This window comes from Rhinoderma darwinii, chromosome 2 (assembly GCF_050947455.1).
Source record: "Rhinoderma darwinii isolate aRhiDar2 chromosome 2, aRhiDar2.hap1, whole genome shotgun sequence".
NCBI classification, from domain to species: Eukaryota; Metazoa; Chordata; class Amphibia; order Anura; family Rhinodermatidae; genus Rhinoderma; species Rhinoderma darwinii.
In genome coordinates this window covers 302,671,195-302,698,885 of record NC_134688.1, presented here as the reverse complement: position 1 = coordinate 302,698,885, position 27,691 = coordinate 302,671,195, and the positions used below count along the sequence as shown (strand labels likewise).

Genomic DNA, 27,691 nt, shown 5'->3' with positions numbered 1-27,691 from the left:
AACTTCCTGGTCCCTCGAGAGTCTACCTAAGCCGGACTCTTTGCCCTCCCTAAACATGGCTTCTCCGGGTTCTCAGCTATTGCGTACGAAATAGACTCAAGGCGCGGCGGAAGTGACGTCATGTTACTCGCTGGAAAGATGTCTGACGAAAAGCTCAGAAGGGAGCTGATATCGCTGGGCTTTACGCCGGGTCCCGTAACAGACAGCACCCGAACTGTCCTGAAGAAGAAGCTTGAGAAGTTACGCGCTAAGAAACCGCGAAACAGCAGCGACAATCCCAGGAGAACCTGGCACCAACAGCCCCGCGATGAAAGCGACGCGGAGGATGAGGAGACACATGCATCTGACCGGCGGAGATCTCATGGACAGTACCAGCACAATGACGAGAGAGCGTCCTGGGAAGAGAGCAACCGGAGGGCGGATAGACCAGATGACAGCTGGTATCCCGCCGTGACAAGCATCTCCTCACCTGTTCGTACCGAGGAGAGTGCTCTATGGAAGAGGCCAAGTGACCACTCTGAGAGCAGCTCTATTGCCTATAATAGGTATTCTAGTGACATCCCTGAGAGGAGCTCTATTGCCTATAATAGGTATTCTAGTGACATCCCTGAGAGGAGCTCTATTGCCTATAATAGGTATTCTAGTGACATCCCTGAGAGGAGCTCTATTGCCTATAATAGGTATTCTAGTGACATCCCTGAGAGGAGCTTTAATAGGTATTCTAGTGACAACATTGCGGACAGGTCCCTTGGCGTTAATAGTTATTCAGGTGACGAAGTGAGGTACAGACCCATAGGTGACATCAGCAGGCACCAGAGCACCAGTCCATATGTCTCCAGCAGTAGGACTGCGCTGGACTCCTTATCCCACAAGACTCATTCTGGCCTGAGGCATGAAAAAGTTTCCCATTTGAAGCCAGCCTGGTCCAAAAGGCTTGAGTATTACCTGTCAAGACTGCTGTGGATGCTGTGTGTGATCCTGATTTTGGTCTTCACTGGCATCCTAGTTATGAAGAGTGGCGTCCTGAGTACCTCAAAGGACAATGACAGTAAGTTCAGTGCTATAAATAAACATCACTTTATATCCAGCAATATATTTACTTATTTAAGGCTTCGTTCACATCTGCATTGGGACTCCGTTCATGGGTTCAGTCTGAAATTTCTGTTAGGGAACCCATGAACGGAATTCTAACTGAAACAAACGGAAACCATAGGTTGATTTCAATGGAGACGGAACCGGTGCAAATGGTTACCGTTTGTCACTCGTGGTTTAAGGGTTCTGTAGTTTTGACAGAATGAATAGCGTAGTCGACTGCACTATTGATTCCGTCAAAACAACAACCCCTTACACAACGGTGACAAGCGGAGACTATTTGCGCCAGATCCGCCACCGTTGAAATCAACCTATGGTTTCCTTTTGTTTGTTTGGATTCCTTTCATGGGTTCCCCTGATGGAAAGCTCAGACAAAACCCATGAACGGAGTCCCAACGCAGATGTGAACGAAGCTTATACAGTCCAGAAAGGTCAATGCCTGTCTCTGCTTGATCTTACAAGGATTGTCACTGCAGGGTGTTTGGCTGATTAACATATGTGTAAGGCCCTGTTCACATCTGCGTCGGGGGCTTCTGTCACAGATTCTGTTGTTCTTGCCATGCAAAATAGCGTATTTTGACCAGCAAAATGACAGAAGCCTTGACGGGAACCGATTAAAGTCAATGGGTACTGTCTTGCGTAAGGGGGGGTGAGCTGTCGGAGGGGGCCACCCCCACTTTTCTAATGCATTAGATGCTGCAGTCGCGATTGATTGCAGTACTAAAGGGGTTAAACGACCAGGAACCGTGCGATTGCTTTTCCTGGCCATTAGTCCTGGGTATCAGCTATAATACACAGCTGACACCCGCAGTGTATGGAGCGGGTTCAGCGTGTGACCCCGCTCCATACATCACCCCTCGCACCAGGACGTGAAATTACGTTGTGTTGCACAAAGGGGTTAAGGGTATGTTCACACATGGCGTATACACTCGAGAATTATCGACCACGCTTTCAGTGCGGAAATTCTGCAGCGTTTAGGCTGGGTTCACACGACCATGTTACGTCCGTAATGTACGGAACGTATTTCGGCCGGAAGACCCGGACCAAACACAGTGCAGGGAGCCGGGCTCCTAGCATCATAGTGATGTACGATGCTAGGAGTCCTGTGATGGCGTTTAATCACGTGACCGCTGCAGCCAATCACCGGAAGCCGGCTGTACAGAGACCAGCCAGGAGAGCAAGGATGCGTTTCTATGGCATTGCCAGGAGAGACTTTTTGTCTCTCATTCATTTCAATGGGAGGCGGAGGTGTTTTTTTTTTTTTTACACGTTTTTTGGGGAAAAAACACTCCGTTTTTTTCTTTTGCCTGTTGAAGAAAGTTGTGAAAAAAAAGTTCTCCTTTCGTTCAGGAGCTCTTGCGGGTGCAGTGAAACAACATGCTCACAACTATTTGCCGGTGTTGATCGTTTCAATGCCCGCACCCAAAAAGTTAGGAGAATGTGTCACCAGAGACCATATAGAAATCATGTGGCATCGGGACAGATTTTCTTTAAAGCGAATGTATAATAATAAAAGAATGACATCTTATTTAAATCAGGTGTTTTTTGTTTATAAAAAACATTTTGTTGGGTGGATTTTTAGATTTCTATTTTTTATGTGACACTCCACATAAAAAAAATAACTAGAAACATTCTCATTTATGTCGAAACACTACAGCAAATTCTTATTATTCACATATAATGCTAACTCAACCAGAAATATTCCAGCAGTGTCATTTGTTTCTTCCCAGCTCAGTTGCATCTATACATTTACACTTTAGTTCTGGGCAGCTGTATCATGTGATCTCCGTCTGACCACCAGAATAGACCGTGCTCTTGTGTAGACAGGAGGTCAGTCTCCTGTGTGTCTGACTTCCTGTGAACTACAGGATTACATCATCCCCTATCAAACCCCTCCTGCAGCCCTGAGACCACCAGCTCCACCCTCCTTGTATGTCTCCCCCCATGCATATAATACTGCTGAAGAGATTATTTATCCCCTATCTAAGGGTATGTTCACATTGTTTTTTTGGTGTAGAAACCGCCATAAAATATGGCTGAAAACACCTCCCATTGATTTCAATAGGAGACGGAGGCTTTTTTTCCTGCGAGCCGAGCCATTTTCTGGAAAAAGGAATTTTGAGGCAGATTTTTCTGCCTGCAAAAAAACTCTGTGTGAACTAGGCCTAGACCAGCAGTGTAGTAATATAATAGGTGAGTCCATACAATGATTAGCTGCAGCGTTTGGGTATGTTCACACGGCCTATTTTCGGCTGTTTTTCGGAAGCGGAACACCTCCAAACATCTGCCCATTGATTTCAATGGTCAAACGGCGTTCTGTTCCAACGAAGCGTTTTTCGTGGCGTTTTTTTACGCATAAAAAAAGGCAGCGAAAAAGAAGTGCAGGACACTTCTTGGGACGTTTTTGGAGCAGTTTTCCATAGACTATTGAAAAAAGCTCCAAAAACGGGCGTAAAAAATGCAGCCAAAATCGCGAGTGGCACAAAAAACGTCTGAAAATCAACTGGAGGCCTAACATTGGCCTCTTTATTTTGAGACGTTTTTGACTCTGCGTGTGAACATACCCTTATACCCACCCCTGACTCTCACTGCCTGTCTATACTGTCTACGTCGAGTGTATTTCTATGCTGCTTGTAAGGACTGACATGGAGAAATCTATCACTAGCAGAATACAGAGTAGACAAGATAAAGATACACTGAGACTGCAGTGTGAGTACAGCAGTGTCACTGACCTATCACTTGCTGCACTAGATTGGACTCCGAGCAGAGCAAGTGCAGTGTGATGAGACTCCGCCCCCTCTGCCAAGCCAGAAGCATCATGGGAAATGTAGGCTGCATTAGGGGAACCCTAACAGAGGGGAAGAAGGAACCAAGATGGCAGACAACCCATAAATGGCGCACCCACTAGAACAGGTATACACGAGCGCATCTACATTATTTTATAGCAGCCCATGCTGAACTATAAAGGTGGGAAAAAATAAATAATCGCTGGAGTGCTTCTATAAAACTAGCCAGTAGAACAGACACAATATGCGAACACGTCCTGTTTTCTGCAATCACTTGTCAGCCTTGCTGTGCAGACCTGCACAGTGTAGCGAGGGTATAATTTAACAGCCGGCACACCACGGGTCTTGTGAATGGAGACTTTACTAACTTCTTGCAACTTGCTTAAAGAGGCTCTGTCACCACATTATAAGTGCCCTATCTTCTACATAATGTGATTGGCACTGTAATGTAGATTACAGCAGTGGTTTTTATTTAGAAAAACGATACATTTTAGATTTCTGCTAATGACTTTCTTAATAGACAACTGGACGTGTTGTACCATTGACCAAGTGGGCGTTGTGGAGAGAAGAGTATGACGCTGACCAATCCGCGTCATATACTTCTCTCCATTCATGTACTCAGCACATCGTGATCTTGCTAGATCACGATGTGCTGTCACTTACTCACACATTAACATTACTGAAGTGTCTTGAGAGTTAATAGACATTCCTTCCAGCCAGGACGCGATGTCTATTCACACTCCCGACACTTTGGTAACGTTTGTGTGGGACTTAATGACAGCAAGCGTGATCTCGCGAGATCACGCTTTAAATGACAGCTTCCAGCGAGATCACGCTTGCTGTGTGCTGTAAGTTCCACACTTCAGTAACGTTAATGTGTGAGTAAGTGACTGCGCAACATGATCTAGAAAGATCACTATGTGCTGATTACATGAATGGAGAGAAGTGTATGTATGAGGCTGATTGGTCAGCGCCATACACTTCTCTCCACAACGCCCACTTGGTCAAAAAGTAAAACACGCCCAGTTGTCCATTAACCCCTTCCCGACATTTGCCGTACGTCATGGAAAGCATTGACTTCCCGCAAAATGCCGTACATTTACGGCAATTGTTTGGCACCGGCTCAGAAGCTGAGTCGGTTCCATCATCGTCGGATCTCAGCTGTATCTTGCAGCTGACATCCGACTGTAACGGCGGGGACCGAAATTAGCTTCGATCCCCGCCATTAACCCCTTAAGTGCAGCGCTCAAACGCGATCGCTGCACTTAAGGTGTTTGCAGCTCATCGGAGCCCCCAGCAATGAAATTGCCGGGGTTCCGGTGGCTGCAATGGCAACCGGAGGCCTAATACTTGCCTCCCGGTCTGCCTAGCACCGAAGCCGGTCAAGATCCGCCCCGCGGCGGAGCCTGATCGGCTTCCGTAGCTGCCGGCAAGATGGCGCCGGGTCAGGAGCTGATCCGGCGTCATCAGCGGTGGAAGTCAGCTGTATGTTACAGCTGACATCCACCTGTAACGGCAGGAACCGGAGCTAGCTCCGATCCCTGCCATTAACCCCTTCGATGCAGCAATCGAAAGCGATTGCTGCATCGTAGCGGTTACTAGCAGATCGCCAGCCCTGACAGGCAATCGGGACTGGCGACTGCTGTTATGGCAACAGGAGACACAATGGTCTCCTGCTCTGCCATTACGGAAGCCGATTAGGCCCCGCCGGGAGGCGAAGCCTAATCGGCTTGCTGTCAGTGAATGAAAAAAATCTGACCGTTGGACCTTCAAGTCCCCTAGTGGGACTTGAAGAAAAGTGTAAAAAAAAGTGCAAAAAATAAAAGTTGGAAAACAATAAAAGTTTCAAGTAATAAAATAAAACACAATCCCCCTTTTTACTCTTATCAAGTCCTTTATTATTGAAAAATAATAATAAACCATATGTATTTGGTATCGCCACGACCGTAACAACCTGAGGTATCAAAATATTATATTATTTATTGCACGCGGTGAACAGCGTAAAAAAAAACTTTACCAGAGTTTCTGTTTTTTGGTCACTTTGCCCTACAAATATTAGAATAAAAAGTGATCAAAAAGTCGCACGTATCCAAAAATGGTACCTATAAAAACTATAGCTCGTCCCGCAAAAAACAAGCCCTCATACACCTCCGTCGACAAAAAAAATGTAAAAATTAAAAAGTTATGGTTCTCACAACTTGGCGACAGAAAAAATACATTCTTTTTACAAAAGTAATTTTATTGTGCAAAAAGTTGTAAAACATAAAAAAGTGCTATAAATTAGGTATCGCCGGAATCGTACTCGCAGAATAAAGTTAACATGTAATTTATAACGCATGGTGAACGCTGTATAAAAAAGCTGTGCCAGAATTGCGTTTTTTTGTTTACCTGGCATCCCAAAAAATAGGATAAAAGGTGATCAAAAAGTCACATGTACCCCAAAATGGTACCAATAATAACTACAGCTCGTCCCGCAACAAACCAGCCCTCATACCGCTACGTCTATGAAAAATAAAATTAGTTATGGCTCCAATAAGTCAGGAAATAAAAAAATATGCAGTTGTGCCCGAGGGGAACATTTCTTCTGTTTCAAGAGGCGATTTATCAAGGACCTAAAATTAGGGAACCAAGAAGGGGAGGGCCCAAACATATCCGCTGGAAGCGACGGTGGCCGTATTATACCAGGACAACACTTTCCCAGCAAAATTCCCCAAACTACAAAAGGTGCGGAGTGTGGACCAAAAGGGGGATAAGAAATGACACCATTTATCAGTGCGACACTGGCCTGTGCAGAAAGGATTGCTTCACAGCGTAACACACATCTATGGATTATTTTGTATTTTTTTATACCACCTGACTATGCCCCTTATATACTCCGCCCCGCTTACATGTACCCCCACATTATAAAACACCAGCAATACTCAAACAAATATAGTACCAAGCAAAATCCGCTCTCCAAAAGCCAAATGGCGCTTCCTCGGCTCTGAACCCTACAGCGTGCCCAACAGCAGTTTCCTTCAACATATATGGCATCGTCCTACCCGGGAGAACCCTTTTAACAATTTTAGGGGTGTGTGTCTCCACCGTCATAAGCGTGGCATGACATATTTGCCACTGAATGGCATATCTAGGGAAAAATATAAATTTTTAATTTGCACTATCCGCAGCACATTCATTTATGGAAAAGACCTGTGGGGTTAAAATGCTCACTACACCCCTTAATAAATGCTTTGAGGGGTGTAGTTTCCATAATGGGGGTCACTTTTCAGGGGTTTCTTTTTATTATTTCACATCTGAGCCTCTGCAATTGTGAACCAATACTTTGTAAATCGCCAAATTAGGCCTCCACTCCGCATGGTACTCTTCACTCCTGAGCCCTGTCATATGTCCAGGCAAAAGATTAGGCTCACATGTAGGGTGTTCCTAAAACCGGGAAACACTGCATAATAATTAGAGAGCTGTCTTGTTATGGTGGCACAAGCCGGGCACCACATATTGGCATATCTATGGAAAAAAATCCCATTTTCACTCTGCAACATCGAGTGAACACTAATTTCTACAAAACACCTGCAGGGTTAAAATGCTTACTACACCCCTTGGTAAATGCATTGAGGGGTGTAGTTTCCAAAATGGGGTCACTTCTGGGGGGTTTCCACTGTTTTGGGCCCACAGGTGCCCAGAAACCAATCCAGCAACATCTGCACTCCAAATGGCGGTCCTTCCCTTCTGAGCCCTGCCGTTTGCCCAAACAGCAGTTTATGACAACATATGGGGTATTGCCGTACTCGGGAGAAATTGCTTTATAAATGTTGGGTTCTTTTTTTCCTTTATTTGTTGAGAAAATCAAAAAATTTGCGCTAAAGCTACGTCTTATTGAAGAAAAAGGACTGTTTTTATTTTCACTGCCTAATTCTAATAAATTCTATGAAACATCTGTGGGGTCAAAATGCTTACTACACCCCTAGATGAATTCCTCAAGAGGTGTAGTTTCCTAAATGGAGTCCCTTTTTGGGCGTTTTCATTGTTTTGTCCCCTTAGGGGCTTTGCAAATGTGACATGGCCTCCGCAAACCATTCCTGCTAAATGTGATCTCAAAAAGCCAAATAGTGCTCTTTCCCTTCTAAGCCCTGCCGTGTGTCCAAACAGCCGTTTATTACCACATGTGGGGTATTCTTTTACTCGGGAGAAATTGCTTTACAAATTTTGTGGTGCTTTTTCTCCTTCAGTCCTTCTGGAAATGAGAAAAAATTAGCTAAACCTACGTTTTCTTTGAAAAAATTTAGATTATCATTTTCACAGCCTACTTCCAATAATTTATGCAAAAAACCTGTGGCGTCAAAACGCACACTATACCCCTAGATGAATTTCTCAAGGTGTGTTATTTCCAAAATGGGGTCACTTGTGGGGGGTTTCCACTGTTTTGTCCCCTCAGGGGCTTTGTAAATGTGACATGGCCTCTCAAACCATTCCTGCTAAATTTGAGCTCCAAAAGCCAAATGGCGCTCTTTCTCTTCTAAGCCCTGCCGTGTGTCCAAATATCAATTTATTACCACATGTTAGGTATTGTTTTACTCGGGAGAAATTGCTTTACAAATTTTGCGGTGCTTTTTCTCCTTTAGTCCTTGTGGAAATGAGAAAAAAAACCGCTAAACCTACATTTTCTTTGAAGAAATGTTGATTTTAATTTTCACGGCCTACTTCCAATAATTTCTGTAAAAAACCTGTGCGGTCAAAATGCTCACTACACCCCTAGATCATTTCCTTGAGGTGTCTAGTTTCCCAGATGGGGTCACTTTTGGGGGATTTCCACTGTTTTGGCACCGCAAGAGCCCTTCAAACCTGACATGGTGCCTAAAATATATTCTAACAAAAATAAGGCCCCAAAATCCCCTAGGTGCTCCTTTGCTTCTGAGGCCGATGCTTCAGTCCAGTAGCACGTTACGGCCACATGTGGGATATTTCCTAAAACTGCAGAAACTGGGCAACAAATATTGAGTTGCATTTCTCTGGTAAAACCTTCTGTGTTTTAAAAAAAATTGTATTAAAAATTTATTTCTGTAAAAAAATATGAAATTTGTAAATTTCACCTCTACTTTGCTTTAATTCCTGTGAAATGTGTAAAGGGTTAAGACATTTTCTAAATGCTGTTTTGAATACTTTGAGGGGTGAAGTTTTTAAAATGGGGTGACTTATCGAGGGTTTCTAATATATAAGGCCCTCAAAGTCACTTCACAACTGAACTGGCCCCTGTAAAAATAGCCTTTTGAAATTTTCTTGATAATGTGAGAAATTGCTGCTAAAGTTCTAAGCCTTGTGATGTCATAGAAAAATAAAATGATGTTCAAAAAACAATGCCAATCTAAAGTAGACATATGGGGTTTGTTAATTAGCAACAATTTTGTGTGGTATAACTGCCGGTCTTACAAGCAGATACATTTAAATTGAGAAAAATGCTAATTTTTGCAATTTTTCGCTAATTTTTGGTGTTTTTCACAATTAAATACTGAACATATCGAGCAAATTTTGCCAGTAACATAGTCCAATGTGTCACGAGAAAACAATCTCAGAATCGCTTGGATAGGTGAAAGCATTCCGGAGTTATTACCACATAAAGTGACACATGTCAGATTTGAAAAATGAGGCTCGGTCAGGAAGGTCAAAAGTGGCTAAAGAGGGAAGGGGTTAAGAAAGTCATTAGCATAAATCAACTCCGTCAAAATTGATAGTTTTTTTTAAATAAAAACCACTGTTATCTACATTACAGCGCCGATCACATTATGTAGGAGATAGGGCACTTATAATCTGGTGACAGAGCCTCTTTAATGAAGTTTTTTATGTTTCGTACTTTCACATCACTACATGTGAAAGCTATTTTTTTAGCTTTGTAGTGCCTCTCCTCCGGCTGACAGTGAGTCCTGAGTGTTGGGGGAAGGGGGCATGATCTTTATGATGTAATTTAATACCGTGATATTTATCAGGTCTGCAAACAGCTCTCAATACTTATTTTTTTTTAAAGAGGGCAAAGCTTAGCAGAAGGGGTGGGGCCACTTGCAATCCTATGTATTTACTATCATTTATGGCAGAAACTGGCACAGTGGCACAGACAGCCAAAGACCCCACCAATTTCTTAAGAAGTGTGCGCCTCTTAATAAATTTGTCACAGCTTATGTAAAACTCCAGTTTTAATAAATTCCCCACATGACTGGTAATGTTGCCCTCTGTATGCATGCTGATATATGGTTAGTAGCCATATTATTGCCCCTTGTTACATTATACAAGTCACACACCAGGGCCTTGTGGATAAAGACGTGACCCCCTCCCCCAGCTGACAGGCTCAGTACACTAACTTGCTGTATCTGTCAGCCTGCCTGACCTTGTTTGATTTATCTTGTCTGCTTGGATTTCTATGTTCATCACACCCTTACTTGACTATTTCCCCTGGCGCTGGGGTTTACAGTGTTTTTAATGTTGTTGGGATATCTAGTTTATGGAAGCAGTACGGTGACTTACAAGGCCAGCATGCTGTAAATGATGGTGTATGATAGTTTTTATTTTCAATTTATGTCTAAATCCACCCACAATCTAAAAACTCTAAATCGTGAATTTTACTGCATTCCCTTTGTCATACTTCAGAAATCTGACATCTAGAGTTCTGTTTGTATATGCATAATGCGAATAAGGCCACCATTGGATTTCATTCCATGACTGACAAAATAGTGGCTCTGCCAAAACCTTACAAAGGTGGTTTTCTGCAGCCAGATATTGCCCGTGTTTACCACCTTTGAAAGGAGAGCTGATTAGAGCAATTGTCGTTAAGTATAGGAACGAGTCATTGTCATGTCACACAATGTGCTGCCGACTAGCAAACATTTTTTGGGCTGCATAAAACATCCGATGAGCCGATACACGAGCGTTTGCCTGTTTATCGGCTGATCTATGACCTATTTACGCAGGGCAGTGATCTGGAACGAGTGGTTGTATGAACGCTCCTTCACCCGATAATTGGTCTGTGTAATAGGGCTTTTAGGGTCAGTACCCACTGCTGTTTACGATGCAAACTGCAGGGAAAAAGATGTTCATTCTGATAATATTGTTTTTAAATGGCAATTCGCTTTGTCCCAAAAGTTTGCAAAACAGCCATCTTTTTCTCCTGCTTGCAAAGGTTTTCTGTCAGGCCTCATGCACACGAACGTAAAAACGCCCGTAATTACGGGCCCATAGACTTCTATTGGCCACGGGGACCTTCCCGTATGCTTACGGGGAAGGTGCCCGTGCCGTTGAAAAATATAGAACATGTCCTATTTCAGACTGTAATTACGGCACGGGCAGGCCTATAGAAGTCTATGGTGCTCCCGTAATTACGGGAGCGTTGCTATGTGACATCAGGGGATAGTCACTGTCCAGGGTGCTGAAAGACTTAACTGATCGGCAGTAACTCTTTCAGCACCCGGGACAGTGACTACCGCTGGAGTTAATAGTATTAAACGTTAACTTACCTGCTTCTTCCTCCAGTCCGGCCTCCCGGGATGACGTTTCATCCCGTGTGACCGCTGCAGCCAATCACAGGCTGCAGCGGTCACATGGACTGACGCGTCATCCAGGGGGGTCGGACTGGATGTCAAAAGAGGGACACGTCACCAAGACAACGGTACATATGAACTTCTTTTACTGTCAATCGCTGCGGAAACTCTGCCCGAAAGGGCTGCCCCTTCTCTCTTTCCAGCACTGATAGAGAGAAGGGGCTGCCGATTAGTGCAGAGAAAACGGGTCTGTAAATACGGGTGGAATACTGGTGACTCCGGACCCATATTTACGCCAGTATTTACGGGAGGAAAAAAAATAAGTTCGTGTGCATGAGGCCTCAGATAAGAACATCCGTCCTGACACATGTCACAAATTGACTCCAAGGGGATGAAAGATGTAAAGACGACTAAAATTGATGACCTGTTTGTCCACTTTTTCCATCTGTTCTCCCGTTGAATTCAATGTAAAAAAGAGGAATGGAGAACTTGATGTAGGCCTTGGAGAATGTCATTTTTAGAGTCCGTATTTTAATACCTTGTCACTGTTCCCAAAGATGTTAAATACTGAAGGCAAATAGGTGTAAACCCCCTTTAATAGGGGAATGGGACTAGTGGCCTATGTGTCCCCATCCATGTCAGTTCTGCAGGCAGAGGAACAGCTAAAGCAGTAGTGTAAAGGGGGTTTTATACTATCGGGCAGACTAGTGTTCATAGAACGCTCATTGCCAAGAATTGCCCTCTGTAAACAGCGCATCGATCAGCAGATGAACGATCATCTGCTGGGCGTATCGTTTAAAAAAAATTAAAAGCTTATCGTTGTCGGCAGCACATCTCCCTGTAAACAGGGAGAAGCGCTGCCGACATTATGATAATGGATGGGGACGAGTGATTGGAGTAACGACCGCTCGTCCCCATCCATAACTCCATGTGACCGGAGCAAATGAGCGCCGATCAACGGTGTCTCCTTGATCGGTGCTCGGCTGCACCAGCCACTTATCGGCTGGTGTAAAAGGGCCTTAAGGACCTCACAGAAGATCACCATAAATTTCAACTTCCCAATGAGTATGACTGGGATGGGTGGAGAGAAATAAAGCTAAACTACAGTTCAAACAAATATTAGATAAAAGGTTATTCATCAAGTTCATTGTCTTGCAATACATGCCATTACTAGAAGCGTTTTTTTATGTCATGCAACATACTTTGCATTAGGGAAGTCTACCTACTTGTAGCATGACCACACTGTTTTTTTTTCTAAGTTCAATGTTATTATAAGGCAGGTCTAGAAAAATCCCAGTTGCCATATCTCTGGCGACTGGGTTCTATCTCCCTGCACTTTCAACATTTGGCATGCATGGAGCAGATTACTGAGAGGTGGAGGGCACTGGGGGGGAATTGTGGCTGTGGTTACTGGAATGGACTTTGGGAGGGGGGGAAATATACTAGACACAAGTTTCACACTGGGTAGGTATAGGTATGACAGGAACACACCATTGCTGCACCATGGCAGAACTGCACATAAGTACATCCAGTTATTTTTGCAATTACATTAAGCCTCAAAAAATACATGGATTTTCGTATGGTCTTGCCATGGTGCAGTAACGGAAAGTTGCAGATCCGCTGCACAATTAATGTCTCGTGTGATTTTGCCCTTACTATGGGGCACTGCCATGACTACCAAGGCCATTCACATCAATGTATGCACATACTCTCACATAAAAGCCACTATTTAAAGGGGTTATCCGGGTTGTTCAAATTTTTCATATATGGCTGCAAATGTTCTTAAATAAAAGAACAGCCAGTACCCACCTATCCCTTTCCCTCGGCGATCCAGCGCTGACACTCCGGCGGACCTCCCGGTGATTGTTTATATTCAGGCAGCATGTGACCACTGCAGCTAATCAGAGGGCTCAGCCGTGACTAATCGTATCCCTTGCTTCATGCTAGCAATACAACACATGACTGCAGAGCCTTCTGATTGACTGCTGCGGTCACATGCTGCCTGGATGTAAACAATCACCGGGAGGGCCACCAGAGGGTCTGCGCTGGATCACCGGGCAAAAGTAAAAAAAATCAAAGGCAAATATAATAGATGTACTCTAGGGCATGCAGAAATGTTGAGTCTAACCTGCAAATGCTAGGACATTTTTTCCTTTCCTCTGCTGGTTTCTGTAAATTGACGTTTTCTTTCTCTATACTTGCGGAGTGGACCTCGTGACAGATCTGTGCAGTGTGCACTGGCCAATGAATTTCTCCCACCTGCTGCTGCTCCTCCCATCTAACAGCATGCAGCCTCACACACAGTGAGGGAGAGATGCTTCAGCTGCATCTCCCTCCTCCCTCCCTTCTATCTAATATTATTGTATTAGAGGCGGTCCAAATCTGTGTCGCAGGCTTCCTTAGGGGCTTCCGCCACAGATTCGGTTGGATTTGCTGGAAGAAAAAAAAAAAAGCAGCATGATGCACTATTATGTCCAGCAAACTTACAAAAACCATGGCGGAGGCCTGACTGAATCCATTGTAGACAATGGGTTCCATCGGGTGTCATTTGTTTACATCATGCGACTGTTCCCAAGCTTCGGGTAAACCCGTTGTTCTGCTCTAAAGATGAGCAGAACAAAACCAGGAACGCAAATTTGAGTCCTTATTCTGTATGGATTTTCTGATGACTGAAACGTGGTTTTGCAAAATTTTAGATAGAGGCAGGGAACTACAGTCTGAAAGCTGGAGTGGAAACATGCCACTTTCCTCTATCAAGGCTATCTTTACACTTGCATCTTTTGCTTTTTAGTGGTCAGGATAGCATAGCCTGACTTACCAATTAAAGGTCAATAAGAGGGGGGGGGGGGAGAAGCCATGGGGTATCTGTCTAAGAAACCTGTGCTTATTTATGCTGATTTTATATTGGACGCAATCTGTTTGACTAGGCATGCATATCTCCCTATATGTACCACCTATGACCTGTTTAATGTAAAGTTCTTAGTATCAGTTTGGATAGATAAGGCTTGTTTGGTGTGCAATACAGAGCCCGTAGCACTAGTCTATAAACAGATGGCAAATAACCGCTTCAGTATTTTTCACTATATATTTTGTTTTACAGTAAAACTGCTTCCTTCTGACTGTAAAAGCAGAGAAGATCCGGTAATTGTATTATTTTCTATGGATTTCTTTTTTTTTATTTTCTATGGCAAAGTATATAATTTTCATTTATGTGCACATCTGTACAAATGACTGCCTGTTACAGTGATGCATTCACAATTCATTTAATACGCATACTAGACACTGTGTTATGTAGATACTATTAGGGTGTTGCCATCTTTTTTCACAAAGCGGCCATTATCGATAAAGATCCCACTTCATTTTCTCAGAGCTTTTTGATGAATATATTCTACTATAGTATCACGCTACATAAATCTAAATGTTTAATGTTTTGTTAGAACTCATTTACACAGGGACTCTAAGTTATTTATTCATAAGCTTATTATTGAACTCTACAGAAAGCGTAGCGAGAAATTATTGAAATTCAGTTACGTGTTAACACATCTGTCTAGTGTAGATTCAGCTATAAAATGGTGCAGACAAACACAAGTACGAAGTAACCCCATAAGGGCCAGATCACACGTTGCGTAAATACTGCGGATTTTCCGCAACAGATTTAGTTGCGGAAAATCCGCAGCAAATACAGGGTCAGCAAAGTGGATGAGATAAAACAAATGTCATCCACACGCTGTGTAAATATTGAGCGGATAAACCGCTCCGAAATTGACCGGCGGTGCAGAGTTTTATTCCGTGTCAATTGTATTTACATAAACGTTGCTTATTTGTTGCGGAATTTCCACATTGAATTTAACATGGATGTAAGCCCCGCATCAAATAGCAGTTCCGTTTTTGGTGGCGTGTTCACAGCTATCCCGCTGCAAAAAACGCAACTCCGAAAAATAAATTAAGCTTACCTAGGTGTCTGTTTTTCATCCTCCTGGGATGACGCTTCATCCCATGTGACCGCCGCTGCAGCCAATGACAGGCTGTAGCTGCAGTCACATGGATGAAACGTCATCCCAGGAGGCCAGGCTGGATGACGTCAGAGGGCCAGCCTCCTGGGATGATGCTTCAGCCTGTGATTGGCTGCAGCGGTCTCCTGTAATGAGACGTCATGCTAGCAGGCCAGCTAAGTGCTGCAGTTTTTCACAGTGGACATTCCGGGTGAAAAACTGCACCACAGTTTGGTTCCCCTTTTTTGCCCGGAATTCCCTGCAGCGCACAGGGCGGATACGCTGCGTGCTATTACGCAGTGTATCTGCCCTGTGTGAACTCAGCCTTTAATTCCTAAAGATTAATTTAATCCGGCATCCAATGATCCAGAAAATTATTAATATTGCTACTTATTGTGGAAATTCACAAGACCAGACGTAAATGGAAATTACCTTCGTTATAAAAACTAAATTCTAGTTCTTTTTTCATGAAGGTTCTCTACTCATTTTTCTATAACTGTCCAATAATCCAGATTATTTTATAATCCAACACCCATCAACTTCTGTCAATGTCAGATTAAAGGAATGTTCCTGTGTTTTACAGGGCTCATGTGAAATTGCAATGATTTACCTTTTATGGATTTAAATTCTCAATCATTCATGTTTCTTTATTAAAGTTCGTTCTATATTTCTGCAGTTTTGCAAAGCCGAGCAAAAGAAAATTACTTTCCGAATCCTGTCAGAATTGTATGATTTTTTGTCCTTAGAGGCTGGTACGTATTTATTGTTCCATTATTAAAAAGTACCTGTTATAATGTGCCATAGCATTACAGAGGCTTTCGGCTGCAGATCTAAGTCTAAGCCTGCTGTTAAATGTACTGTCCATAGGTGCTATTTAATGAGCAGTTCTACTGTGCTTCCCCTGCCAAGCCCTAAATGTTATATTCACCATTCACATAGACATACTTGACATACAAAGTTGAGTAACTGTATACTTATCTTGTTCTGGACCTTAGTCACAGCTTTTATTATAGTCCAGAGCTGAACTCACAATTCTGCTGGTTCTCATTGGAAACAGACACATAGTACCTGGTATAAAGCCTATGAATCCCAGGATGCTCTCTGTATTCAGCCATGGAATGCTGGACGATTTCAGCTTTAAAGGGAACCTGTCACCAGCATTTCACCTATTGAGCTTTACTTATCCCTCACTGGCCGCTGCTATAAAAAGTTCATTGTCGTTATCCCCTCTTCTAAACTCCTCCTCCGACTGTAAATAACGGTCTGCAAATGTTTCGCGCCTTTTATCGTAATAATCCAGTGTCCCGTTGTATGCACACCCCAGCAGAGGACAATAATACACAAGCGTGGGATATTGTGTGCTGGGGGAAGGCGAGGAGCTGTCAATCAAAAGTAAGGAGGCGGGGTAAACTCTGAAAAGATTCATAACTTCATTCCTCAAGTCTTTCAAACGAAGATTTGACTGTTTTCTGCTCATTAGCATACGGTGTGGGAACACTAGATAACGGAATACTAAAGCTACAGAGCCGACTAAGAAGACAATTATAGGTTATATAGAAATGATTTTTCACCCACTACCACCAGGTATTGCTGGTTTAATAGGTGAAATGCTGGTGACAGGTTCCCTTTAAGGCCAGCAGAATTGTTAATGCAGCTTTCAGGTGAGTGGGGTTGGCTGAAGTTCCCTGCACATCTGGGTGACCTGCACCATTGCTTTACAGGGAAAATTTGGGAAGGGAACACATCACTTAACTAGCGCGGTGGCCCCTTAAATCTGCTGATCATAACGCGATGGCAAGTGAAATGTACTGTATGTGTCTAGCCAGCTGTTTTGTTTTTTAAGCCTTAAATTCTGTGCCTATTTATTTTATAATGTATCTTTATAGCGGTCGGAGCTCAGTTTTTCTGATACAGAGCTCCAAATCACCTGGATAGTCCTAGTTAGATAATGAACGCCTAGCTACCTGCTGCGGTTACTAGAGGGAGCTTTGGAACTTATGCATACTGTTTTATTATTGAGATGAATGTATTAGCCATATGCAGTAAGCCTCCCTCTAGTGGCAGCTACAAGCAGCCTGCGTGTTCTCTTTTAAGACTCTTTGTACCCTGGCGTTATGTGTCTTCCACCAGTCATATCTGTCTCGGATCCTGCGAAAACAGGAACCATGACGCCACTGTGAACAGAGCCTAACTCTTTGTCTATGCAGGAGATTATGAGCTCCGTATCGGAAAGAAATTATTCAGCACCAGTTTGGAACTAAAAATGACATGGTATTTAAAGGTGAACGTACAATTTAAGGTCTTGTTCAGGGTTATTTTACCCATATTTAACCTTCTGTTTTCCAATTGTAACCATTGGCCCAGCCCCCCACCCATGTCCTATTCAATCACCGTGTTTTGAGTCAAAGCCAGAAGTGGACCTTAAAGGGAAAAGAAAGGTATAAAGGCAAGGCTGATGCATTTGTTCTATTTTGTGTCCACTTTTGTGTGGCTCAAAAAACTGCATGGAAACTGATCCTGGCCTTATAGTTACATATACATAGTTTTCTTTAAGGCAAATATCTCTTTATATTTAATATATAAAAGAAAATGTTTGCCTCCTCACATCGTTTAGTGCATTGATGCAGTTATATCCTACACTCCTCAACATTGAAATTGCAACACCAAGAAGGGCAAGCCGTAAGCTTATGCAAATCGAGTAAGTATCAGGTGTCGCTAAGGCTATGTTCATATCCGCGTCAGAGCTCCGTTCCGTCTGAGCTTTCCGTTGGAATAGAGCCCAGACTGACACAAACTAAAACCATAGGTTTCCGCTTCCATCACCATTGTTTTCAATGGTGACGAATCCAGTGCCAATGGTTTGTTTGTCTCCGTTTTGCAAGGGTTCCGTCGTTTTGACGGATGAATACCGTAGTCTACTACGGTTTTCATTTAGTCAAAACGACTATATGTCACTACTCTGTGTAGGTTTGGTTACAGAATAGTAGTTAAATCAATATTCTAATCTCCGTGAATTGCACTGATTTGTTTTTCTTAATATTGTTAGTCATGAAAGAACTACTAACCTAGGGGTACACGCTAGTCATGTTAGCATTAGCTGAGCTGAACTTGTTTTCTTATATTCTCATGTTAGCCAGTTTTGAGTGTGGAAACCCATCTGGTCTGAGTAGTAAATGTATTCCAGTCAACCGCGCCAAAGAGCATGTGATGGTAAGTAGCTATACGGCGCATGTGACATTAACATAATCCTTGGATTCTCTTAGCTGTTCCTGGCTCTGTTTTACTTGTGTCCTCACTAGAATGTCAATGGATATGCAGCCGAGAAATTTGATGCTGCCCTGGACTGGATGCTCAGGAGTGACAGACATCTTGGCATTTGGTGAGTAGAAATACATACTGCTATTTATATGAAGAAACTGAAACCTCGTTGGTAAAAATACCAATAGCCCCACCAATCTGGAACAATGCAAAGCCATTTTTTATATCCCACAAAGTACATAGCGGGTATTAATTGTACCACAACCAAACCCCCAGTCCCAGCAAACTAATCGGTGTATTGTGCCACAAAAGATAATGTGTAATAAGCTGTAACTGTTCCACCGTCCATCTCTGTTAATGATTAGAGCTGAGAATTGCAAAAGTGTCATTGATTTCTTTTATGTTTTTGTCGCTTTAAATAAAAACTGATCAAAAACTTTCAGGGCAATAGTGGGATTTCCTTAAATGTGAGCTGTATGTTAAAGAGGCTCTGTCACCACATTATAAGTGGCCTATATTGTACATGATGTGATCAGCGCTGTAATGTAGATTACAGCAGTGTTTTTTTATTTAGAAAAGCAATCATTTTTGACGGAGTTATGACCTATATTAGCTCAATGCTAATGAGTTTCTCATTGAAAAACTGGGCGTGTTTTACGATGACCAAGTGGGCGTTGCAGAGAGAAGTGTATGATGCAGACCAATCAGCGTCATACACTTCTCTCCATTCATTTATTCAGCACATACTGATATAGCTACATCGCTATGTGCAGCCACATAAACACACTATAATGTTACTGCAGTGTCCTGACAATGAATATACATTACCTCCAGCCAGGACGGGATGTGTATTCAGAATCCTGACCACTTCTCTGCACTTCTCTGTGATGCACAGCGAGATCTCGCTGTAAATGACAGTTTACAGCGTAATCTCGCGAGACTACGCCTGCTATGCTGTAAATCATAGAGAAATGCAGAAAAGTGGTCAGGATTCTGAATATACATCACGTCCTGGCCGGAGGTAATGTATATTCATTGTCAGGACACTGCAGTAATGTTAGTGTTTGTGTATGTGGCTGCACATAGCCATATAGCTATAGCGCTATGTGCAGTGTAAATGAATGGAGAGAAGTGTATGATACTGATTGGTCAGCGTCATACACTTCTCTCCACAACGCCTACTTGGCCATATAGTAAAACACGCCCAGTTGTCCATTGAGAAACTCATTAGCATAAAGTTTATATAGGTCTTAACTCCGTCAAAAATGATAGTTTTTCTAAATAAAAAAACACTGCTGTAATCTACATTACAGCGCCGATCACATCATGTACAATATAGGGCACTTATAATGTGGTGACAGAGCCTCTTTAAATCTCAAAGCTCCTTTTCCACCCAAATTATAATGCTTTAAAAAGTTTCTGCACTTTCAAAAAACTTTTGATGTGTCATAAAGAAATATCAGAAGTTTTGATCGGTGGGGGTCCGGGTGCTGAGACCACCACAATCACTGAGAGGAAGGTGCTGAAGTTCTCAGCTAAGCGCCCTGCATCTTTGGCTGTGATCGGCACTCCTCATAAGGCTGAAGACGTGCTCATAGATATTGTTCTATATGTGAGGCCACCTTCAGCCTGACGAGGAGTGCCGATCACAGCCAACTGTGCAGAACGGTCATTTGAGCACTTCTGCATCTTCTTTTCAGTGATGGGGTCAATCTCCGCACCCAGACCCCCACTGATCAAAACTTCCAGTATTTCTGCACGACATATCAAACGTTTTTTGAAAACTATCTTTATTATGTACTACTTTTACAAAGCAAAAGCAATTTAAGAAAAAATATTTTGTCGCCATATTCCTTTATTTTTTATTTTTTTTGGTAAGCGAGGTGACCATAAAACAACAATTCTGCCATTTTTTTCTTTTAATAGTTTGGGGTTTGTCTGGTTTTGAAAACCTATGTTCATATATGCTATTAGGGAATTGTAATTATAGAGGTGGATTCTCTGTTCGGATCTTTCTGGGCCACAGTGGAGAAAGATTATAAAGAGTCTCTTGCTCTAGGGAACGTATCCTGCATTTTACAGACAACCCATTGATTTAAAAGGGCAGTGTGTAATTCTAAATTTACCTTGCACACATACCAGATTTGCTGCGAAAGTTTCTTCAGCAAATCCAGTGACCGCTGCAGGGAAATCCGCAGCAGCAATCCGCACCTGCGGATAATCAGGCGATTACTACACTACTACTACTTCCCTGGCGGTCCCATGGCAGTGCTTCCCTGGTCCTCCGGCCGTCTCTGCATACTGGCCTCTAGCAATGACGTCACGGGATGCACAGTCCGGCAGGGGACCAAGTTAGCGTTACCAAGGGAGCGGCAGAGGATTGTGAAAGTATAGATTGGTATAGTGTTTGTTTTTTTGTTGTGTGGTTTGTGTATGTATGTATGTATGTATGTATGTATGTATATATGTATGTATGTGTGTATTTTTTTTTTTTTAATAATAAAGATTATTATATATATATATATATATATATATATATATATATATAATTTGTTCTTTAGTATTTTATATATATAATTTGTTTTTAGTATTTTACACATATATATATATATATATATATATATATATATATATATACACACACATTGTTCTTAGTATTTTATATATACTTGTTCTTAGTAATATATATATATATAACACACATTGTTCTTAGTATTTTTGATATATGTACATATATATTGTTCTTCGGATTTTATATATATATATTGTTCTTCGTATTTTATATATATATATATATATATATATATATATATATATATATATATATATACATATATATATAATTTGTTTGTATATTTTATATATATATATATATATATATATATATATATAATATTTATTGTTCTTAGTATTAAGATACATATATAATATATATATATATATATATATATATTGTTCTTAGTATTTTAAAATTTAGAAACTGATGCAAAATCTGCAGCAATTCTGCTACGTGTGAATGTAGCCTTAGTCAAGTTTCCTCGCAGATTACGGCTAAAAGCTGGGGGTCCCAGCAGCGGGACAGTTTGTGATCAGCTTATAGTCAAATGACCCGTCTAACAAGTAGGGATTGTCCAAAGCGGAGAGTCCCTTTAAATTAGAAAAAATACATGTCCGTTTTAAGGTGTGTTCACACAGGGTGAGTTTGCTGTGGAAAAATTCACATAGAAAAACCTCTCCATAACTCTGTAGCAATCTCAATATTCCGTGTATATTTTTATTTTTTTTGCTGCAATGTGTGAATGTACTTCTGAAAATGCTATTCACTTACATTGCACTGTAGTTTGCTGCAAAGTTTAGGTTTGGAGTACGCATGGAAAATCTCCATTAAATCTGCATGTATGACCATGCCTTACTGTACATACATTTGTGTATCAACAAAAGTTCCCCACTACTTATTACCAAAGAATTTGTAATGTATTTTAATGAGACACTTCCTCACATACTCCCTTATTTGTTACGCTCATGTCAGTAAGGAAGGGGCCTTTTCCGTGACGTTGCTTTATGACATTAATCTTTTCATATATTGTGGTTAGGGCCAAGGGAGAGGACACTGAAGAGCTGGTCACTGCGTGGGCTGACGTCTTTTGTCTTGAATCGTCTCGGCCAAGGCTTGGATTTGTTTGTCGACTGAAGAATGCACTTTACACAGCAATTTCTAACCTATTTTTATCTCTTCTTGGTAAAATAACACGAAACTTGTTTTTGTAAATGTATTCGTTTCCATAGAAGTTGTTGTTTTATTTTGTTGGTTTTTTTTACGGGGAAAACAAGCTTTTCTGGTTGGAATGGAGATTTAATAAAAATATTTACTGTCTTTGTCATCATCCATTTGGTCATGATGACCCTTAGCTGTGCATGGCCTCTGGCCTTGAGTTATTGCAAATTCAAAAGATCAATCCAGCACTCGAAAAACGATGTTTGCACTTGATTGAAAAATATTAACATCCACTGTACAAAGTTGAATACTTAAAGGATGTCTGTCAGTAGATTGTACGCTACCAAACGTCTGACACTGCTAGGTAGCTATAGGGTAACGGATAAGGGACATACCGGTGTTACTGCATGCATTATTGGAAAAAATACATTTTATTCTACTGTGCCCGCTAAACCAGGAATAGATTGGCATCTAGCGTTCCAACCCCTCCCCTGTTCTATGCAGTTGATTCAACAGTCAATCAACTGCCTTGGAGAGGGGAGAGGTTGGAGCACTAGATGCAGGACTCTTCCTAGTTTGGCTGGTGCGGCTGAATAAAACTTTTATTTTTTCCACTAATGCTAGCAGTAACAGCAGGTACGCGGGTATGTCCCTAATCCGTTACCCGACAGCTACCTAGCAGTGTCAGCCATTTTGTAGCGTAAAATTTACTGACAGACTTCCTTTAAATTAGCCATTGCCAATCCACATCTATTGAACCTTATTTCCCAAGTGCTGAAATGATCTTTAGCCTTTGATGTACTAAGCTCTGAACCAGAGCGGAGTCCCTGCCCAGGAATGTAATGAATTGTAATATCAGTGAGCTCCATTCATTGGTAAAAAGACCTAATATATTTTATGACTCTTGTGTGCTACTGGGAGCAAAGGCCTGCCAAATTCATGTTATTTTTTGGCGGACAACCTCAGCAGCCGCAAGCTTTTACATTCAGTTAGGAGATAGTTTTTAGGGCATACATTTGGTGTCCATATGGATCAGTTTGATCTAAAAAAATAAAATACGTTGGAATGTGCTCTTTTAAATATTTAGTTAATATACTGAAATCTAAGGCATACGCCTAAAACATGGTGTGAATAGAAAGGTGTCACATGTTACTTATTTCCCTACCATACAAAGTAAAATTTCTAATCACGTTAGCCATTTAAAATCGACAGGTTTGTCATGGCTTAAATGGGCATAAACTGTTCAACAAACTCTGCATAAATCAATAGTACAAGCGAATATAAGAATCCTTGAAAAAAACAGGGATGGGAGAGGGGAAGAGGAAAAAGAAGGAACAGGCGCTGTTCTAAGTTGATATTATTTGGACAGTTTGTAATACAATTGTTGAAAAAAAAGCTCATCGCCGTGAGTGAGTCCAACTAGTGGACTGTTTACTCTCTCTTTGAGGTTGTGCCGACTCATCGGCACAACTCAACTATTGAACTTCGTATTGTAGAGTGTGCTAGCCCTTGGAGTAAGAACTGGCGGCAGGTAAACACCAAAGCCTCCGGTGAAAGGTGATATCCAATGGATTATGGAAAACAAATACTCCTTCTTGTGGCGCTCCCGTATTTGCTTTATGTGGTTCTTGGTTCCCCGTCCGTTTCGTAAGGAACGATCCACTCTCTTTAAATTTATTACATGTTAGAATAAAAACAAAATAGAAAGAGCCTTTATTGCCTGATGAAGACCTAGGTTCTAGGTTGAAACGCGTTGCATGCAAGTACTGTTTTTTATTAGTTTTTTATTTTGTTTTTATTCTAACATGTAATAAATTTCAAGTCTTACCTAAATGGAAAAGAGTGGATCGTTCCTTACCGAATGGACTGGGAACCAAGAACCACGTAAAGCAGATACAGGAGCGCCACCAGAAGGACTATTTGTTTTTCATAATCCATTGGATACAAACGAATATAGGAAACTTTTTGTAATATATCGCTTTAGCGAAAAATTCCTTTCTCCACTGTTGGGCTCCTTTCCTCCTCCCCAGTATTCTCAAGAGGAGATGGACTATCAGCTCACTTAAGAAACAGGTTACAGCTGTCCAGAGAAGTCTATGGAGAGGGGAGGAAGGAGCAGAATGAGAGGCGAAGAAAGACACTAGGAAGCAGCTGCAGAATCTAAGTGTTATGTCACCCCAGTGCTGGATTCTCAACTACACTGCTCATTGCTGCTGTGTAATTTCCTCCATGTTGCTGCACCTTCTACATATAGGTGATAGCTAGAGATAGGAGAGTAGGATTCTCCTCTTCTATGTGGGCAGTGTATAGAAGATATGATAGTCGATAGACTACACCCACTAGTTTAGAGAGAGAGTCTGCAGAGAGGAAAACTGCTAAAAGAGTGCACACATGAGAGCTTATGCTGGAAAGTCACCTGAAAAGCTAGGTACGCTTTAAGGGTTCTATTGGAAATGATAACGGCTTTAATTTTCCAGCAATATGCTTGTGTGTCATTTTACTTTATTCCTATTAAATGTCCTTTCAGTTACATCAGTGTTAGAAAAATAACAAATAATTTGCTTATGTAGCAGTTTCAGAGGGTGGTTACTTTTCTTCACTGCAGTTTTTACACTGGCTCCAAAAATAAGTATGTATAGATATTAGCAGTGTAATGTAATGATTCAATTGAATGGTGTCTTGGACTTACATCTTAATTCCTTTTGCCAGGTATCTTCCTTCTTTGGATGATAATGATTTTCCTCAGATATCATTGGCAAAGCTTGGAGGAAGAGGAGAAGCAGATGTTTGTGATGGTAGAGAAAATCATTGGTATGATATATATATAATTGTATATTGTAGTCAACAGCAGGCAATTCTAACTGGTTGCTTTCATGGAATGAATTGAAGTGAACATATATATACGTTAAAAAAAGAAACACCTATTAGAATGCTTTTTTTTTTTTTTTTTTTTAAAGATGTTGTGAAACATCACTACAAGGATTGGCGTTTGAACAGAGAGCAGAACCCATATGTCGCTATCTTGCATGTCAGAGATACATTGATAATTCCTCAAGACAGGTGAGCAGCAAGATAAATAAATCCTTTTAATCCGTAGGTACATCATCTTTGAATGTCTGGCAAACGCAAAACAATCTACCAAGGCATTATAGAAGCAGTCAAAAAATTGCATTGTGAAGTTCCCTAGTGGGACTAATAGATGTATTAATGTCAAATAAAGTTCAGTAGAAAAGAAAAAGTTTTCACCTAAACTAAAACCATTTTTTTCCATAAATTGTTTTATTTTGTAATAGTATATATAAAGAAATAAAAATACATATATATTGTATCGCTGTGATTTGTATCAACACTAACAATTAAGCTGATGTGTTATTTAAGACACATGGTGAACACTGCACAAAAAAAAAGCATAAATATTTTTTTGGGTATTTTTTTCCAATCCCTTCTAAAAAAAATAAAATAATAAAAGGTAATCAATAGGGCCCATGTACCCCAAATGTAGTAATACAAACGCCATCTCGTCTCGCAAAAAACAAGCCAACAAACAACTACATCAAGGGATAAATAAAAAGTTATGGCTCTTGAAATGTGGCAACACAAAAAAAAAATAAATTATAATTTCAAAAGGTTTTTTGTGTAAAACTAGCAAATCCTAAAAATAAACCTACCGTATAAATATTTGGTATCGCCGTAAGTACACCGACCCACAGAATAAAGTTACAACTTTATGCCACGCTGTAAACGGGGTGCAAAAACAATGGTGGAATAGCTATTTTTTTTAAAAAGATCTGTCAATTGTAGCATGTGGGTAACCTCCAGTAAGCAACAGGAGACCATTTTATTGTAGATGGGAAGGCAAGTACCGGTAATTTAAAATGGCAAAAATGTTAATGGAAAGAAATTCAAGGATGCTGGATTTTACTTTTCCTGACTATACAGCTACACTTGCTTAGCGGTTTTATGTATCACCCATAGAACAGAATGGAGAGCGCTACACACATGTGCGGTTACCTCTCCATTCATTCTACTGTCTGATGCGACTGCCACCAGGCATGACACGGGTCGGGTGACCCTTGTTGTTGGGGGATAGGGGCGGGTCCCAGATCTATCAGACATTTATGGCAAATCCAGTGGATTTGCTATAAATGTCTAAGGTGGGAATACCCCTTTAATGAAGGTAAGCACTTCACACTAAACTAGAAAAAAATGTAAGACAATGTAGCCCTTGAACTGCGTAATGTTTTTTTTCTCATGCAAACTTGTTATCAAACACAAAGTAGAATACATAGAAATAAATTTGTACTTATGTGCAGGAAACCTTTACAAAGAGTCTGGGATCGTGCGGTGCGTTATTTTGAAACGAATGAAACCCGTGTCCAGATAGAAATGCAGCGTGTATCCGGAAAGGATTTGAAGGTGTGGCGATGGACATGAACATCCAAGATGAACTGCGACTTCACATATTCTGCAATCTACAGATAAAATGATGGAGCTCATCGTTGTTGGTGCTCTGCAGCAATTTGCTTTATTTGGTATTTAACTTGCAGAAAACTTGATACTAGGTGAGAGATGGAGATCTATAAATACCCAGCGTGTTACCTGAGTGTTATAAGCCGTGAATAAATATCGAGCTGTTGAGAATATTGCCCCTTATAACATACAAGTTTATGATGTCCATTTTTTTACAAAATCCTTTCCACTGTAGAAAGTTAAGAGCAGTAATTTTGTAGAATGTTTTTTTTAAAATATTTTGTAAAGTGCTGAATACTTTTCCAAGTGTTTAGTTATGAAGTGTGAAATAATTCTCTCTCGCATCCTATGTCGTGTTTTTTAGCTTTTTTGCCATTCACTGCTCTTGTATTATGTAAGATGCCAACCACTATGTCTGGTGAAGAGGTTCTCCCCAACATCTTCACCAGACACTCTGCTACTGTTTAAGTGTAATTGCTTTATGAGTAGGAAGGGGTTTGGGAGAGGGGGGTAAAGGGGTGGTGTATGAGATGTTGTAATTTGTTTTTGCAGGGGCTCATGGGAGATCTAGACACTTGCTGTCTCTTCGCTTGGCTGCTTCCGTTCTGGACGGTGGTTATTCTCCTGCACAGCAGAGATGTTGTTTATAAGCAGCAGCAGAGAGGCAGAAAATTCAATTATTGCAGAATAACACAACACCTGCAGTACTGGAAATAACTGTTTCACTGCCACTGCTATCGTTTATATTCATGTCATCGGGATGCACTTAAGAATAACAATGAAGCAGCCCAAAAAATTCATTACAATGATTCTTACCGTGCTGTATAATATGAAATAAAGGAGTCATGTTGTATATTA

General features: G+C 41.3%; 1 protein-coding gene across 1 annotated transcript; it reads left to right on the top strand.

Annotated features, from left to right (window-relative positions):
* LEMD2 (LEM domain nuclear envelope protein 2) lies at positions 1 to 27,691 on the top strand. The gene is made up of 9 exons (XM_075853514.1): positions 1 to 1,048; positions 14,499 to 14,539; positions 16,067 to 16,142; positions 18,524 to 18,600; positions 18,690 to 18,769; positions 22,242 to 22,387; positions 25,073 to 25,174; positions 25,321 to 25,423; positions 26,677 to 27,691. Exons 1-9 carry the CDS (start codon positions 121 to 123, stop codon positions 26,795 to 26,797), a joined length of 1,674 nt encoding a protein of 557 aa, XP_075709629.1. The 5' UTR covers positions 1 to 120; the 3' UTR covers positions 26,798 to 27,691.

Coding starts and splice junctions, on each gene's coding strand:
- LEMD2 (XM_075853514.1), top strand. CDS start 121: ATGTTACTCGCTGGAAAGATGTCTGACGAAAAGCTCAGAAGGGAGCTG. Junction 1,049..14,498: donor TACCTCAAAGGACAATGACA/GTAAGTTCAGTG, acceptor TTTGTTTTACAG/TAAAACTGCTTCCTTCTGAC. Junction 25,175..25,320: donor GATGGTAGAGAAAATCATTG/GTATGATATATA, acceptor TTTTTTTTAAAG/ATGTTGTGAAACATCACTAC.